Consider the following 18397-nt stretch of genomic DNA (forward strand, 5'->3'; position numbering starts at 1 on the left):
TTAATATAATCTCATGAGGGTCTCGCTACTGGTTTTACACGAAAAACGACTTCTACCATCAAACTAGCTGCTGATTAATTTTCTGTCAGTCGACTAATCCATTAATCGACTTTTACATTTTTATGTTTTGTGCAAAAATCTGAATCTATAAAGTAACTGAAGCCGTCAGATAAATGCAGTGAAGTAAAAAGTCCAACATTTCCCTCTGAGACGAGACGGAGTGGACGCAGAAGGCGACAACAAAACTAAATCTAAGTAAAAGTATATTACTCATATTTGTAGCGGACTGCAGTCCTGCCGATGAGTGCGCCGAGGTGCCCTGGAGCAAGGCCCTTAACCCCGACCGCTCCGTGGCCAGCAGGTCAGCCTGGTCGTCCCGGTCCAGGTGTGAACGTGTACCTGTGTGAATGTGATCGGGGCCAAAGAGAAGCTTCCTCTCCGTGAAACTTCCCCGAATAAATAAAATAATAATATATAATAAATGAAAAAAAAATACAAGTGGCCGTGTTCGGTTTCAGAAAGTCACAGAAATTTAACAAATGTGGAGAATAAATTAATCATGAAATCAATGTTTTTATCTATAATTAGTCCCAAATCTCAGATTCTTCCAGGAAACTTTCTAAGAAATTATTAGGACATTACAGAAATATTAATTACCAAAATTAACTTTTTATTTCAACTCTGTCATCAAACCACTTACCTGGATTTATTATTGTTAAACATATATTTAGATTTCTGCTGATTTATCCAGCTACCAATTATTTTTCAAGTCATTTTATTATGAAATTGCTTAAAATTGAATTATATTTCTTAACTTTTCTGAAGGAATGGGCCGGACAGACTTTAAAATCCGGCTCTGACACTCAGAGGGATCGGTGAGACCGGATCGCTCTCCGGAAACCTGCGAAGAAACTTTGCGACTTCGAGATGTAGAAGTGAAGAAACTTATGTAAGTCACAGGCTTTGCTTTCACAGCTGAACGCAGAGTTTTTTAATCTACAACCACAAACTTTTTTCACAGATTGGGAAAGAGTTATTTACACCCTGCGACATCATGCCCAAACAAGAATCTCGTTGGCGCTTCGAAGTAAAGATGGAGAGAAAAGACTTCTGAACGTGGCAGAGGAATATTATCCAGTGTCCATTTATTTTTATTTATCATTCACTACTTTAACTCTAAACATTTTTTTTTTTTTTTTAAGAAATTCAAGTATTTGTTGGGAACACAAGTCAAAAAAAACAAAAAAACCAAAAACTTTTTGCTAAAACTGAGACAAAAACATCTGTTTAAAACATCAGTTTCATATTTAGAATAATAAAAACATCAAGTTTCTTTTCATAGAAGAAAAACGAGTCTAACGTCTAAAGATGACCGGCCGTCCGTCCCGTCTTCAACGCCTGCCGGCTGATCTGTGAACGGACGAGCGCTGAAGCGGAGGCTCTGAACGCGCTCGTCAGCTGATCTGCGAACAGCGTGCAGGGAGGGAAAAAGACCGAACACAGGTCACCGGTTTAAAACCTGCTCCTCGCCTGGAAGCATCTCTACTAAACACAACAACAGAAAAGAAACAAAGAAAATTAAAAGTCCAAAAGGGAAAAGTTTTGACTCATTGTTTCCTAAATTAGTAAAAATTTGAGCTTCAAATTAACAATCGTTGCCTCAAATTACTTCTTTCCGCGCTGAGTTTATGCCGTAGCTTCGATTTAATGTTTGTTTATTCACTTTAGAGTCGAAACAGTCGAAAGATGGAAAGCCAGTCGGCGTTTTTCAAGCAGAAACGGTCTGTAGCTGCAGCTCCTGCGACGTGACGACTCGCTGCTTTTCTTTTTAAGGGATTTCTCAGACTTTCGCAGAAACCTCGTCTCGCAGCAGTTTACGTTTGTATGCGTCGCGCTGTGGAAGAAAGCTAACGGCAGCTGGATCTTTACAACATAACGGCAAAACGTTTCGCCAGTTCTGTTGTGCGATAAGCTGCTCGCAGCGACCGGAGCACGGCTCACGTTTTTACGGTGAAGCTTTGGGCGAGACGACGCGTTTACTTTGAAACACAGTCGCTCTCTAAACTTCACCAAAGTGCTTCTGTCGCCGAAATCTAACCACGGAGAAATGAAAACAATCAGCAGCGCATGAACGGAATTTCTAGGAGACATCGTGAGGTTTTTTTTTTTGGAGATAAAAAACGATTATGAAAATTAGTTGCAGGTCCTAATTATTTTTTTAAACGCCAAATTCATCCTGTGATGTCCAAGTTCAGTTGGAGCGTTTAGGGAATAAAAGAAGAAGAAGAAGACGAAGGAAGAAGAAGAAGAAGGAAGAAGAAGAAGAAGAAGAAGAAGAAGAAGAAGAAGAAGGAAGAAGACGAATGAAGAAGAAGAAGACGAATGAAGAAGAAGAAGACGAAGGAAGAAGACGAAGAAGGAAGAAGACGAAGAAGAAGAAGAAGAAGACGAAGAAGAAGAAGAAGAAGAAGAAGAAGAAGAAGAAGACGAAGGAAGAAGACGAAGGAAGAAGCGAAGGAAGAAGAAGAAGAAGAAGAAGGAAGAAGAAGAAGAAGACGAAGAAGAAGAAGAAGAAGACGAAGGAAGAAGAAGAAGAAGACGAAGAAGAAGAAGAAGAAGAAGAAGGAAGAAGAAGAAGGAAGAAGAAGAAGAGAAGAAGGAAGAAGAAGAAGAAGAAGAAGAAGAAGAAGAAGGAAGAAGACGAAGAATGAAGAAGAAGACGAATGAAGAAGACGAAGAAGAAGAAGAGAATATTACCGTTAATTTAAGCAAACTGATTCAGCAATTTGAGGGAGTGAAGTTGTAATTTGAGGTCACAGTTTACACCGACGCGTTTATTTCAGGTAGCGGCGTTTGAGTCACGTGATCAGAATGAAGCGCCGCTGCTAAAGGAACGCGTCCGTGCCGGCGGCGTGCGCAGCCTCTCTGGGTTTTTTTGAGGAACAATTATCAAAACGTTCTCCGGACTTTTGGCTTCCTAAAAATCTAATTAGATCACAACAAACAAAAACAAAAACTTCTAATAAAATCACTTCCTAAGATGAATTAAATAAAATGACCACAAAATGTACGTTTTCGTCGTCGTCGACAAACTCAACCATTGCACAGCATTCAAACCCAAACGCTCTCCATGGGATAATAAATATACACATGCAGATATACAAGTCAGGCCGCCAGAGACTCGCTGTGTTCCTGTAGAGGAGGAGCTGAGGTTTCAGGGGTTCAGGAAACTGTGAGGGATCAACGAGGACGCTCGGGGGCCCGGAGGCTCGGGGGCCCCGCCTGCTGGAGGTTCAGGACGTGCACAAGAAAAAACTATTCATCTGAGAACGTTTTGACCGCAGCTTCTCACCATTTAAACAAAACACACATGATCCAGGAACTGAGGAGCCACAGGAACTGAACCAGGAAGTAACGGCTCCTTCAGTGTGTTCTCATGAGGTTTAAATAAACTGAACCAAAACAGCCGGGTTAGAGACGAACTGCTGTGATGTTTGAATGCCGAGGTGGCCGGCCGTCACGCTGTCTGAGTTGTTGCAGAGCGTCCGGCGCCGTCTCATCGTTAAAGTTCCTGAGATCCTAAAAAAAAAAAAAAAAAAAAAAAAAAAGGTTCCTGGAAAAGTTCCCGCAGTCAAAAAGGGATCGAATGTCTCGGGGCCACCAGAAGCCAGACGACCATACTGATGGTTTTACACGTTTGACTGTCTTGTACACTTTCATTTCCCCCCACACATCAGCTGGCAGACTAAACCCTCTGCAGAGTTCTGCTGTGGGTGCAGGTTTGTATTGAACTGACGCAGCGTCAGGACCACGAGGAGGAATCCATCTCTCCGAGCGCCCTTCGAGTTTTTGCATCAAGTTAAGGCAAATGACAATCTGGGCTACAATTTCCATATTAGAAAAATTCAGTTGGTAGAAAGTCAGAGCGTCTTTGAACGCACCACTGTGGAGAGCAGCGTCCGGGCCCAGCGGCTCCAACAATTAGTCCATTCATTGATTCGTCAATGGACAGAAAATTAATCGGCAACAACTTTGATAAGGTGTTAACGGTTTACGTTAAATCTGAACTTTGTCTTGTAGTGAACTGAATGTGTGTTTGGGGGGTTTGGGGGGTTTTTGGACTGCTGGCCAGATAAAAACGAGAGATTTGAAGGAATGGGAACATTTTATAGACCAAACAATTAACTGATAATGAAAACATTCATTAGTTGACTGTGATGGATTATCAATTAACGGGAAGTCCTTCGTCACTGAGCTGAAAGCAAACAGCAGATGATTTGGTGAACTGGAGGAAAGGTGACAAAATCTGTTGTTAAAACAGGCAAAACCAGCAAAACCAGCAGTACGGTCGCGTCGGGCTTCACTGCGGAAATGAACCCAGACTTCATTTTGTCGCCCGCGGCGGCCACGACATCATCCGTCAGTTTGACGTCACAGGACAAAAATAACAGAATTCACATCACGAGAGAGTCGACGCTCTTCCACGAAACGTCAGACTTCTCGCGGCGTCGCATCGGATACTGTTCTTCACCTCTTTCCGTCCTGATAATCCAAACCAGGATCAATACTGGTGCCTCCTCGTGTGGCTTTGTACAATTCATAGTCTATAACGGGACACCTGAGCCTTAAACTAAAAACAACAAACCAAAAGAGAAAAAGAAAAAACAGCAGCATTTCACCGACAACATCCCTCTCTCAAAACCTCACACTGACTCTGAAGGGCGGGCGAGAGACGCGGGGCGAGCGCGAGGTAAAACAAGTCTGAATCCGGAGGAATGACGAGGGTTTCACTTTACAGATACGCACACATCAGTTCTTTTTTCTTTTTTTTTTTGTCTTTCCAGGGTTTGAGGTAACCAGGACCGCCACAGACGTGCGCGCGGGGCGGCGGGCGAGGGCTGCAAACAAAAACACACTCTTCAACAAACACTCAATAAATTAAGGAAAAAAACAAAACTAAACACCATCTGTTCCTCTTCCTCTCTCCGCTGGTGGGACACAACGGCGAGGAAGTCAGCAGGAAAAGCAAAATGTCCACGTGGCGTTACGGTAAAACACGTCGAGATGGGAAAAAGCAGTCAATGACCGTTTTGAAAAATAAAATTTTTTTACTCAAAACACTTAAAGTCACAACTTCCTGTCATAATTTTCAAAAATAATAATAATAATTTGCGATCCAACAGTCTGCTGACATCAGACTTTAGAAACAACTGCGGGGAATGACTTCCTGCTCCGTTCAGCTTTGTATCCTGATTAAACTCTCGCTGAATGTGGCAGGTTTCTAAACTAAAACAAAAGAAGAAGAAGAAGAAGAAGAAGAAGAAGAAGAAGAAGAAGAGGTCACGGTGGTCAAACAGTGCCGATCCAGGACCAAAACAACTCGGCGGGAGGAAAAGACAACGACGAAGCTAACGGCGCGCGGGGAACCAGCGGGGGAACGGTGGTTAAAACCTGCTACATCTGTTAGATTGCATTATTATCGCCGCGTCGACGCACGAAGACGCCGCGCGGACGAAAACACAGTGAGTGATGTGTTCAAATGCAGTTAAAAAAAAACATAAAGAGAAAACCTTGGAGGTGTTTGGCGGTTAGCGGCGTCATGTCATTTGGCGGGTTATAACGTCACGTTTGGGGAGCTTGTGACACACCGATCCCGTGCGTGGTCGAACAGCAAGCGTCCCAAAATCCGGATTAAATTAAACCATATTGCACAGGGCTGGAATGACTTCAAAAATCTAAGCAACACGTCTACCAAACAATTAAAACCGTTATGTCTTAATGTCTCTAACAACGATGGAAAATCCAATGAAGTACCGAGTTCAGTTACTTTCCTCTCTCTTATTCCTCAGAGACTTCAGCAGCATGTTGTTTTAATTCAGCACCGAAAACGCCTCGAGCATCAGCTGTTTGGGTCGTTTAAAAAAAAAAAAAAAAATGAAGCAGTAGTTTTCATATTCTGGAAACTTCGCAGATTTGAAGGGGAAAAAACAGCGAGGTGTTCAAGAGGAGCTCGGGTGGGTCGGCTGTTTCCCCGCCTCGTCTCGCCGGGTGAACAGAAAGAAAAAAGAAAAAGGAAAGACCCAAATTCTTCGGTATTTTCAGATGCCACGGCCAATGAAATCCTTCCTCAAACTGCTGTCGCTCCTCAGGAAGAGGAGGAGGAGGAGCGTTCATCTCTCCTCCTTCCTGGACACCTTGGAGGAGTGCCATGCAGTGGACCTGAAGACACAAGAGCAGGCAACGTTTATTTTATTCATTTTATATTTGTTTTATTCATCTGTTAAAGTGATTCAGAACTAAGTACATTAACTCAAGTGCTGAAGTACTAATTTGAGGTACTTGTAGCATTCTATTCAGATTCAGATTTTTGCTGCTATAAATTAAACTCCAACAGTTTATACGAGTTCAGCTGAAACGATTAATCGACTGACAGGAAATGAATCAGCAGCTGTTTTGATGTTTGGAGTCGTTTCTCCTGTAAATCCCTTCCTGGCTGCAGCTCCTCAGATGTGCAGATCTGCTGCTTTTCCTCTGAACGACTGTAATAACTGTGATGTTTGTTAATAACGCCGAGCTTTGGACTGTCGGTCGGACACGACGACACGCTGAAGGCGTCGCTTTGGGCTCTGGGTCGTCGTGACGGCGTTTCTCACCGTTTTCACCAGTTTTCCAAACCGATCGATCGATCGACGGATCGACGGAGAAAAGAATCGGCAGATGGATCCAGAATGAAAAGCATCATCAGCTGCAGTCCGATACAAACCGGTTCAACATGAGCTCCAGCTCCACCAGCTGCAGCAGCAACATCCTGCTTTACATTAATGCACGAGGAATAATAACCTGATGATAGAATATATAACAGCACAGCAGCCACAGGGACGCTGCACTGCTTTAATGCTTTAAGGGCTTTTTCCTGATCACACTCGCACACTTTCACTTGTATTTGTACAGCGTGGCGTTAGATACTGGATATCTTAGTACTTCCTCCACCACACGTCCACGTACAGGTAAAAATACACTTCACCTTCAGCACACGCGCCGTCTACATGCTGAAATGTCCCTGTGGTCTGTTTCTGTTGGACAAACTACAGAAGATTCTCGTATCTGAACGCAAAACACAGCTGAAGCTGTAGCTGGACATTATGCTAACATGCTAACGACGGCTGATTAAAAAGGTCCGGAGAGCAGAAGACGTGTCTCCCTCTCCCGGAGGTGGAGACGACATCGACTCTGCGCACCGCGGAGACTTCCAGGTGACCGTGTGTGCGTTTGTCCACGAACGCGTCGACGCTGTGACTGATCCAGGCCCTTTGTTTGCCTTTGGAAGGTAACGGATTTGATTTGTTGACTCAGAGCTAACAGAAGAAGTTAAACTAACTCGGTGCAGACCGAGTGAAGCGAAGGACTGAAACAAAATGCTGCAATATGAGGCTCCTCCTCTCCCTCACCTGATGAAGGTCTTGAAGGCGGCACTCTGAGGGTTGATGCACAGCGGCACCCGTTTGCCCTGCTGGTGCTCCGTGATGAAGCGATGGATTAACTCTGACGTTGGGACAGAAAAGGAGATGATCAGGATTTATAAGATCACGGCTGGTTGTTGGACCAGGAAATGACTCGGCGCCGTACCTTTTCCCTGCCACACGGACAGCAGACTGTTCTCGTAGCTGTGGCTGAACGGCCGCTCGGCGACCGGCTCGAAGTCCCGGGTGTAAACCCGCCCGCTGGGAACAGAGTAGCAGCACTGACACATGCAGGTGTGGTAGCGCAGACGCCCTTCGTCCAGGTACGGGTGGGAGAGGGCGTCGCTGCCAGAAATCCTTTTCGCCTGGAGAGAAAACACACAAGAGAAGACAGCCGCTAACACGTGCCGATCCAGAAACGTGCGAGTCTGGGATTTTAGTCGCCGACAGTTAAAAACAGTTGCTTTTATTTTGCCAGCTGGCGACTTTCACCCCATCGGGTCAACAAAAACACAGACAATGACAAAAGCTGGAGATCGAGTGAACTCACGGGATCAAAGACCAGCATCCGGCAGAGCAGGTGCACCGCCTCGTGCGTGGCTCCGTCAGACAGCATGTAGAGCACCGACAGCGACGGCTGGGGACCAAAAACAAAACACTTCCTTTCATCAGTCTGTCCGAAGACCGGACGCCTCACGTGTCTCATCCAATCACAGGCCGTCTGAAGGAAATACTTTTGTTTTTACTTTGGGGACGAGCTCGTCAGATGGGACAGATCCGCGTTAAATACGGTTTCTTCATAAAACTCTGGCCTCACGTTACTTCCAGTGAGTTCCAAGCAGTAAATTTGGCAAAAAGAGAGCACTGATCGATAATCAGTATTGGCAAATAACCTGAGCTCAAGTATCTGACACTTAATTCCCAGTAGAAGTTGATGTGTCAATAATGAAACTGTTTTCTGATCAATAAAAAAAGCTGCAGACGAGGAGCTGACTGTCTCTGCTGCCCCCTGGTGGCCAAAGGTCGACACGGCAGCTTTAAGCTCTGATTATGTATGGTTATTAAACATTGATATGGGCTTCAAGAGCCCAATATTGATCAGGTGACAGCATGCTAACATGGAGCTAACAGACAATTTTTAAAATTAAAAAACAAAAAGAGCTTTTGCATATTTCTACAGTTTAACAAAAGAGTGTAACAAAAGAGTTTCCTCTCGGGGATCAATAAAGTATTTGTGATTCTGATTAAACCAGAATCAAGCTGCTCTAATCAGAGGCACGTGCAGGGGGGGAGGCCTGTCCAGCCCTTAGAGGGAAACAAAGATGCAATCATTCACATCTGAGGTGGGTCGCAGTGGAAAAGGCTGCATTCAAATCCTGGACTGACTTAATAAAACCGCCCGGGTTAATACCAGGTTTGTTTTCCAACAGCCGGTTTCACTTTGGATCCAGTTCCAGTTGGACAAAATGTCCAGATTCACTAAACTCAGACACAAACAAACCTCTTATCTAACCTTCAGTCTCCCCTCCTGCGTGTTTTATTAGCAACATAAAAAACATGTAGCTAACGTCAGCAGGCTGCCAGGCCACACGACGATTACATCGACTGTGGCTAATTAAGGTGCACGTGTAGCGGCCCGGCGCGCCGGCGTCCGTGCAGCCAAAGACAGCTCGCCAGGGGAAAGAGGCTTCGCTCTGTAACACAACATGGCGTTTCTGCAGAAGAGGCTGGCAGAGGCGCTGAAGAACAGAAGCAGGTATTTTTGGTGGTAGTGTTGGTGGTGGATTCAGTGCGAGCAGACCACACAGTCACGTACCGGTTTGTGCGGCCCCCTCAGGATGTGGGCTCTGGCTCCTTCGCAGGCCGACGCCAGGGCCGACAGAGGAGGCGTTCCCAGCAGGTCTGTGATCAGATCCAGCTGGAACAGACCGGGGGAGGGGAGGAGGAGGGGGCAGAAAGTGGTGGGAGAAGTTTTCTTTTAGTATCACATGCCTGCGTGTTCTGCGAGGCGCGCTGTGACAAGACCCACACGGCGTCCTCGATAGAACACGAGCTTCCTGTTTGCTTCCTGTCGCTAGCTCGCACCACGGCCACGGAACGTACCAGATTCTGATTGGACGGAGGAAGCGGTGACCTCATAGCTTCTGGTATTAACTGTCACCCGACCGCGGCTCCTCCATCCTGCCGGAGCAGCTGAGCTACATTCATTGCGAGTTTGATGAGGAACATTACGAAGTATAGCGTTCATTAGTCGATCATTTATCAAGCAAAAATGCCAAATATTGTCTGGTTCTGGCTTTTTAAACGTGAGGGTCGAGTAAGCTGAACATGAAAGCGTCACTTTGGGCGGCGGGAATACAATCGGACTATTTTCTGACATTTTATAGAATGAATCGGCAAAGTGAGCGAGAGATGAATCAATGAAACCGATTGGTTGGAGCTAGAAACAGCTGAAGCCACACCAACAGTGCTGACTCCACTGGATCAAACGAAGCGAACGCACCGTGTGAGCGAGCTGAACCAGTCGGACGCTCCTTATCAATATTTTAAACGGAGGACAGTTTGAACGATCATTAAATACGTGACCTTTGCTGCGAGATGCTCGTTTCCCCTGAAGCTTAATGTCATAATTCATGAAAGTAATAATTTCTCTAACACTTCACAGTGTGAGTGTGTTGTTTGAAGTCAGGGAACAACGCGAGCAACAACTGGGCTTTTCTGAGGAAAATAAAAATAAAATTATACTTCAAGTATTTTTGCAAATACTGGTCACTTACGGGGTTACAGCGCTGGAAAACAGAAGTGGTGTACACACTGATATTCTGTCAAACTTATAAAGTAGTTATGTACAGTTATAATATACAACAATAAGAAAGAGCATAATTAGTTTTATTCCTCTGTACATTTAAGTAGCAGCAGGAACGTAAACATCTCATTCATGCGACACAGCGACACGGAGAATCAGGAGCAGAAGCAGGAGAGGCTGCTCTGCATAACGAAACCCCGAGTCGGTGCTAAAAAGCGAGCGTCGGGTAAAAACGCCAGCTTCTCCGGGCGTAACACGAGCTCACCTGCTGGATGGGGCTCTGCGCCTGGAAGAGGATGCGTCGTCCCAGCAGCTCTGCGAAGATGCAGCCCACCGACCAGACGTCGATGGCCGAGCCGTAGTGTCGGCAGCCCATCAGCACCTCCGGCGCCCTGTAGTACTGCGTCACCACCTCCTGGGTCATGTGACGGGACGGGTCGGGCTCCTCCACCCGCGCCAAGCCGAAATCACAAATCTAACCAGAGACAAGAGTTCTGTTACAACCGTCACTGCAGGTGTGACTCCACCACGACACCGCCCTTCGCCATCTTTACATGCTTCTCATTCTCTCACGGCAACGGTATTTATTACGCAGGCTTTGCCGAATACTCGATCCTGATTGGTCAATTACGGCATTCTTCTTCTGTTATTTCTGAATGACAGACCGTTGCTGTGGACGCAGCTCTGATCACAGACTCTGGAGTCCAGTCGCATCAATCCGCAGGAAGAAGTCCCGCGGCAAAAAAAAAAAAAAAAAAACAGATTTAAAAATGTTTTTGTTTTTTTATTAATATTTGGTGTCAAGTTATTGATTATTATTGGTATCTGTGTAATAAGCGGGATAATGCACAGCGAGCAATAATGACCGGCTCGCTGTACATTATCCCTTACGTATCACGATACAGAAATTGTTCTGTAAGTTAAATTAAGAAAGGGTTTAAAATAACCGCACCTCGTCTCATTTGATTCTCTTCTTCTGCTCTGTATTTACAGTTTCTCTCTCTTCTTCTGCTCTGTATTTACAGTTTCTCTCTCTTCTTCTGCTCTGTATTTACAGTTTCTCTCTCTTCTTCTGCTCTGTATTTACAGTTTCTCTCTCTTCTTCTGCTCTGTGTTTACAGTTTCTCTCTCTTCTTCTGCTCTGTGTTTACAGTTTCTCTCTCTTCTTCTGCTCTGTATTTACAGTTTCTCTCTCTTCTTCTGCTCTGTGTTTACAGTTTCTCTCTCTTCTTCTGCTCTGTATTTACAGTTTCTCTCTCTTCTTCTGCTCTGTGTTTACAGTTTCTCTCTCTTCTTCTGCGGCGGTTGGCAAAGCAGCTCAGAGGTTGGAGAGCTCTCCCGTCACGTTCACGCGGCGAGTAGCCCTGCGTTACCTCGCGAGGCAGCCGCGAGATCCCGGCCCCGAATACGCAGCAGAGACGCTGAGGGACAGCTCCCGCAGTGGAACCGGTATCGCCAAATCTCCACCGGCGGACATATTTCCACCACTGCACGGTATTTACCGCCATACCGCCCCGCCTGACGCGGAAACTTCATGTTTCACAATGCAACATGTTTGCGGAAGCAGTTAATTCTTCAAAACATCTTGTGAAGTAAAAGATTCTTTTGTGGTAAAATAAAAAACGTGTCCTTTTATTTATTTAATAAAAAAGGACATTCAAGACATAATGCACGATAGGTCTGGCGGGCGCCACGATGGGATCCTGTTCTCGGCCCGATACTCTGCTGCTGCTTGGGAAACACACGGAGGTATTTCTCTCTCGTTTACCTTCAGCAGGCAGTTGCTGTTGACCAGCAGGTTTCCGGGTTTGATGTCTCTGTGCAGGATCCCGGCAGAGTGCAGGTACTTCAAACCTGCAAGAAAACAAACACATTTCTCCTTTTTCCTGGACTCTCGCTCACAAACTGCGTCACTCTCTAACTCCAGTTTCCCGGAGGACATTTAAAACGTCTCCACCTCAATGTGTAATTAAGAAAATCGCCACTTTTGGACGATTTTCCAAGTCAATACCAAATTAAATTCACGGAGGACAAACATTTCAATTGTGAAATACTATTGTGGAGAGCTGAAACATTTTTGCCTCAGTACTGTAGAAATAAATGTACGACTTTTAACGATATAACGAATCATTTGAAGGAAGGCCGTTGCAGCTTTAGCCAAAACTATTCAATAAACTAATTAAGTGACTGATAGAAAACTAACCTGCAAATATTTTGGTATTTCAGTCTTTTGTCAAAGTAAATTGCCGTCGACATTCTCTGCTTCCTGCTCCTCCGATGTGAATACTTCCTGCTTCTCTTTGTAAATTAAATCTCTTTGGGTTTTGGACAAAACAAGCTATTTGATGTCATAAGATGTCACTTTAGGAAAGTGCGATGAGCATTTTTCACTATTTTCTGACATTTTAAAGACCAAACAATCAGTAAGGAAATTAATCAACAGAGTAATAGATGACGACAACAAGCGTTAGCTGCAGCCCCACACACAAATATATTTTAATAACTGTAAATATCGTTCATCCGGGCAAACACTCCGCTCCTGCTGAGCCGACGGTGGCCGCTCACCTCGGAGGATCTGATAGAGGAAGACCTTGATGTGGTCGGTGGTGAGAGGCTGGGGAGACACGATCACTTTGTGGAGGTCGCTCTGCATCAGTTCTGTTATCACGTATCTGCGGGGCGGTTGGCTGTCAAGGAAACACAAGCCGACGCGCGGGCCGACCTCCGCCTACACGCACACGCCGCAGCTCCGAGCACAGGTCTCGTTTTCGCCTCGTTGGACAAGTGTCAACAAAACAGAAAGAAAGAGTGTCGTGTCAACTACTCATATTAAATACTCAGCGGCGGCCGGCCTCGCGTCTGCAGCCATGAGCTGGATTTAGACCAGCGGAGAGAAGCTAAATTAAGTGAATACAAAAAAAGGAGGACATGACAGGGACAATTAAAAAAGAAGAGAAACTGGGACGCAAGGTGTGAGGAAGCACGCGTGTGCCAGAGGTGAGAAGCTGTGCTGGAAACGGCCGTGAATTCTGTCTGTGTGACGATAATATTAAACAAATCGAGGCTGCGCACCAAGACGAGATTCTGACTTCAGATCAGTTGTGTTTACAGATTTTTTTAAAAACAAAAAGGATACATTTCCTCGAAGCAGTCGATTTGTGGAGGCTGCAAAATGTCCAGAGCTGACAAAACCTGCACGGACAGAAAAAAACCATTTAGTCCTCCTTCTCACCTGTGATCCCACCTGTGATCCCACCTCCCATCTGCTTCCCCTTTGATTAGTCATTACGTTGTCATGTTTGAAGAAGCACAGCATCCTCAGCTCTCTGAAGACCCTCTTACAGGAGACCAGGTTCTGGAAGACGTTGGGCATCTTCTTCAAAGCCACCTTGCGACCGTCACGCGGATCGGTAACTGACCTGCGTGGAAAAAAAATCGAGAATCGCAAGGTAGTTCAGACACACGTTCCCTTCAAGAAAAGTATTTTCCTGCGAGAGGTAGTTCAGACCGGGACATAAAATACGCAGAAAGCTCGATTAATCGTTTGAGGTATTTTCAATGCCGAACGTGTGCCGGTTCTAGGTCAACAAATGTGAGGATTTGCTGCTTTTCTTCATCTTATATGATAGCAAAATGAACATATTTGGGTTTTGGACCGTTGGTCAGGCAAACAAGCATGGTGAAGACGTCACCGAGGGCTCTGGGAACCCGTGATGGACAGCTTGCACTATTTTCTGACATTTATAGACAAAACATTTAATCGATTGATTGAGAGAATAACTGGCAGATTAGTCGATAATGAAAATAAAAATCAGTTGCGGCCCCTAAAATGTAGAAATTGAAATAACAGTTTCTGTGTGTTTTAGCCTATTTATTACAAACCACACTTTTCATCGCTGGTGATCATTTTGGGAATTGTTTTGCACCATCACCTGCCTCCATTAATGCCAAAGCACTGATAAAAAAATCAATTTAGGAGGTTTTACACTTGGAGCTCGATACTCAGTTAATCACTTTGATTGCATGTGTGTGGTGAAGCAGTTTAAAGTGCAGATTGATTTGAAAGGACAATAATGCAAAATCTGATGAAAATGCAGGCAGACGTGACGCCCCCCTGTGACGGGTAACTTGTTTCAAGTCTGTTTCGAGTCTCTGCAGAAATGAAATGAAACTAATGGCTGCCTGGAAGACGGGAAACACCACCACCACCACCTCCACCTCAGCATGCTTCAGAGTCATGTGCAGTAGTGCGGGGTGTGCGTGTTCAGTAGTTAAAACATGCAAAAACACCGCTATGCTACTTAATAACGTGTGTTTACCAGACAACACCAAATGCGCCATAACCGATGGGGCGGTCCGGCTCCATCTCTGCGGGGCTGGGCACCTCGCTGGCCGGGTTGCTGTAGGGCTGAGGCACCGCTGCTCCGCCGCCGGTGCTCCCTCCGAGAGCTGTGGGGTGGCGAGGGGTCCCAGCCGGGGCAGTGGGTCCGGTCAGGCACGGTGTAGCGCTGAGGCCCGTGGAGGGGGCTCCGCAGGAGGAGTTGACACAGAAATACTTGTGGCCCAGCTCAGAGCCCGGAAACAAGTCTCCGCAGACGGTCTGCCGGCCTGCGCCGTGAAATGCCATCCTCCTTCTCACCAAAAACCCCCGTAACAGTCCGCTTCGTGCGCCCCCCAAAGCTGCTGCTGCCGCCCGGCTAGGCTCGCAGGAAACGCAGCCCCCCGCTCCGCATGATCCGTTAGTTTCCTGCGTGTGCAAACGGGGAAGGCTGAGCTGGAGGTGTAGCGTTAACGCCGCCGATGTAAACAAGCGAGCTCGATGCCAAGATGAAGAAAAGGCAGAGCTACTGTGTTAACGCTGCAGCCGGAGCCAGGCTAATTTATTTAGCTAGCTAACACACACACATTAAAAGTCTGAAGCAAGTCGAGTTCAAGCACAGCTAAATTCATGAAACACATCCTGGATGCGGCGTGACAGCTAACGCACGAATCAACGATTCGTACACTTTAATCCGCGTTTGCTCGTAGCAAGCTGCACTTACCTGGTTAACGTTAGTGAAGCTGCTCGGTTAACTTAGCTAACAGCATCCAGCTAGCTAGCTAGTTAGCTAACTAGCTAACGATGGCCGGCGGCGACTCCAAAATGTGACCAAATTAAAAACGTTCAGCCCGACGCTAACCTCTGCCGCGCAATCTGCAGAGTAATTCTCACTCACACAAGCATGAACGTTATTGCCTTTTACGTTGGAAATGACAGATTAAAGAAAAATCCTCTGCCGTCGGGCAACCAGCTAGCTATCGTGCTAACCAGCTGTTTCGGCTAATAGGTCGACCCGATGATGTCTATGGCCCACATAACTATCACTGGCCGGGGTACAGTGACCTACATATTACAGAAAGAAAGCAGTCCCCCTGATAACGTAATCTAACCAACGTACAAACCAAGCTCGGTCAAATCAAAGATGTCATGGCACGAAAACGAATGTCAAAAAGGCGGAAAAAACACCGAGTTAGTCGCTCGTCGCTGGAGCTCCGGGAGCTAGCCGTTAGCTAGCTCTGTGATGTAGCCGACCAGCTAGCCGCAGCTAGCTTCTGACCGCTCGCTAGCTGGCCATCGCGTCGTAATATCCACTGAACACGCGTCCCATTAAGGCAGTTTCTTGTGTTTTCTGGATGAACGAGTCTCATCCAGGAGGCCCTCGGTGTTATTTTTATTATTATTTTTTTTAAACAAGCTGGATTTCTGGCCGCTTTCCCCCCAGCGACAGCTAACTGGCTAGCTTGCCGAGTAGGAGGAGCCGGTAAAGCCGGGTGGGGGAGGGTCGCTGTAAACAATGCTAACTTAGCTTCTGGTGGCTTCAGACTGCCACCTGAGAAAATCGTGCACAATCAGCAAGGGTCCCAGACACTCATGAAGATCAATTCAACTTGAACCCACACGTGCATTTTACTGCCTTTTTAATACAGTAGGAACGAGGCTCTATGCATCAAGTACAATCAATATGCACAGCCACAGGAAATGTGTCACCAAGGTAGCTACAAATTACAATTTACCTTTTAAAAGAATTACAAATGAGCATCCAGTTTAAGAGCAAAGACCATATGAAGCTATGCACATTCAATGTTCATGGGGAATATCTACACAAACAAGTATTCGTCTGCCTTTATCAGCTATATAAAAGTGTTATGTACATGATGGCCCATCTGAAACGGCTGCTCCCCCTGTCCGGTTAGGTTTCCCTGCTCCGAGGAATCTGACAAAAAGGCAAACTGGAGACTGTTTAGTAATAAATTAGGGAACAAACTGAGATAAGTCGTGTTATCTTACTCGAGGTCAGTTTCCTCGTTATAAACAAACACTGATATCGTGGAATATAAATGATCTAAAAACAGCAGAAGCGTTACAGAATGATGACAGGCTGTTGAAAATTAAAACAATGACATGATGTCAAACACAAAACAGCTAACTGCTAAGCCATATGAATAAAAATACACATTGATTTTCCAATTTTCCTACTTAATGAATGAGCTGAGGTTTCCTTATTCTCTTATCCGCAGTCTCTTCCCTGCTGAGACTCATCTGTACAGCATGTACAGTCAGTGTGTGTCTCTCAGCGCGACAGGTGGCAGGTGAGCTGCTTAACGCCGCTGATGGAGCTGGGCGTCACAGATACAAAAACAAAACAAAAAAAGGTCAGAAAAGGCCGCTGACGGAGGAGGGAAGACGACTTCCGCGGCAGCTCGTCCGGGTCTGCGTCCACGTTTGTTCACAACAAACCTGGAAAGTGAAAACAAAAAGCAGGTAAATGTCATAATAAACCAAGAACAGTTCAAATGTGTTCCAACTCATACTGAGGCTTTTATTTCAGATTTATTAACACAACATTACTGCTTTTACTGTAATAGTTTTCCAGTGGTTATGTGTGGAATTAGCTGCAGAAGTGTAGCTTTAGATTTACAGTTCAGCGACTCTCCGGTCTCCACCAGACAGGTGCATCGTACACGATCAGGTGCTTCGATTACATTCCCCAAACTAACTGTTTACGTTCTTTCATTTACTTTGTGATACAGAGCGACGCCTTCCCCATTTTGTCATTACTAAATAAGCTGCTGCTGTGCGGAGCGGAGGTCACAGCGAGCAGGTGTGCTGACGTCTTTATTAAATGTGTGTTAGTGAAAAGCAGCAGAGTCTTTTTCCAAATTGCTTCATGTTGTCTTCACTTTTAAAACACCGACATCAGACACTTGTAGTTCTTGTTGTAGTCTTGATGCAGTTACGCGCACTATCCCTTAACACAGAACTACAAATCTCCCTTAACAGCGATCCTTCAAGCCCGCAGAGGTTTGAGTGTGTCATACTGATTTAGCATTGCACTCCATCACTGTTGGACTTACGATGGACGAAAAGATCCAAATCCCTGCAGCAGAACCAGAGATATCGTCTTTTATTCCACACCTTCTTAGTAAAACATGGCGCCTACATTACCCACAATGCAACTGAAGTAGCACTAACGTAGCCTGCAGCCTGCAGCAGAGACGAGCAGCAGCCGCAGAGGTCTGCTGAGCTCGCGGCTTTCTAACGCCACACCAACACGTTTGTTTCGTCTTCAAACTCGTCGTCTTCGGCCCCGAGCGACGCCGACTCGAGCGACATCACTTGAGGACATTTATCAGACGCTCCCCTCTGGAGACGCCGAAGGCTTTAAATACGACTTGTTCCACATATGCAGCCCAACACCTGGAAAAACGCGCTGAGGTGGGAGAGCAGTGCGCTTCCCCTTTAAGAGTATCAGTTTAAAGGAAAAACAAACAGACGAACATGTTTGTACAGACTAATAGTTCACACACACCTGGACTGGATGCTGTCTTCCTCTCCTCCGTGAGTCCTCGTTTGCCTTTGCCTCAAACCCCCAGCCTCCCTCCCCAGCCCCACCCGCCCCCCCCCCATCCCCAGCTCCCCCCCTCGCCCTCCCAGCGTGCTAGCTGTGGGGCTGGGGGGCAATACTGGAGCAGTCAGTTACCAGCAGTCCCACTGTGCTAGCGCTGGACACAGTGACAGCCACGCTGGTGGTGCCCACGGGGCCCGCGCTCGTCGGGTCGGGGCCGGGGTCGACCTGGTTGGCGTGGGTGC

The 18397-nt window shown here is 46.1% G+C and overlaps 1 protein-coding gene across 2 annotated transcripts; it reads right to left on the bottom strand.

Annotated features, from left to right (window-relative positions):
* Positions 1 to 962: 962 nt before the first annotated feature.
* Positions 963 to 18215, bottom strand: nlk1 (nemo-like kinase, type 1). 2 transcript variants are annotated; one of them, XM_044181571.1, is made up of 13 exons: positions 18117 to 18215; positions 15309 to 17044; positions 14586 to 15013; positions 13556 to 13685; positions 13403 to 13458; positions 12832 to 12938; positions 12035 to 12120; positions 10532 to 10741; positions 9277 to 9378; positions 8011 to 8097; positions 7627 to 7825; positions 7449 to 7542; positions 963 to 6219 (listed from the first exon to the last, which is right to left on the bottom strand). In XM_044181571.1, the coding sequence occupies exons 3-13, from the start codon at positions 14891 to 14893 to the stop codon at positions 6171 to 6173; spliced, it is 1428 nt and encodes a 475-aa protein (XP_044037506.1). In that variant the 5' UTR covers positions 14894 to 15013; positions 15309 to 17044; positions 18117 to 18215; the 3' UTR covers positions 963 to 6170. The 2 variants fall into 2 exon arrangements, with proteins under 2 accessions (XP_044037506.1, XP_044037507.1); XM_044181572.1 differs by lacking the exon at positions 9277 to 9378 and having other exon boundaries at positions 14586 to 17044.
* Between the last annotated feature and the right edge of the window lie 182 nt (positions 18216 to 18397).

This window comes from Siniperca chuatsi, linkage group LG21 (genome assembly GCF_020085105.1).
Source record: "Siniperca chuatsi isolate FFG_IHB_CAS linkage group LG21, ASM2008510v1, whole genome shotgun sequence".
Taxonomy (NCBI): Eukaryota; Metazoa; Chordata; class Actinopteri; order Centrarchiformes; family Sinipercidae; genus Siniperca; species Siniperca chuatsi.

Bases quoted from the DNA above. Each gene is read 5' to 3' on its own strand.
- nlk1 (XM_044181571.1), bottom strand. From the start codon at position 14,893: ATGGCATTTCACGGCGCAGGCCGGCAGACCGTCTGCGGAGACTTGTTT. The intron at 13,686-14,585 runs GTAAACACACGT...TTTTCCACGCAG, and splicing joins GGCGCATTTGGTGTTGTCTG to GTCAGTTACCGATCCGCGTG. The intron at 7,543-7,626 runs GTACGGCGCCGA...TCCCAACGTCAG, and splicing joins GTCCGTGTGGCAGGGAAAAG to AGTTAATCCATCGCTTCATC.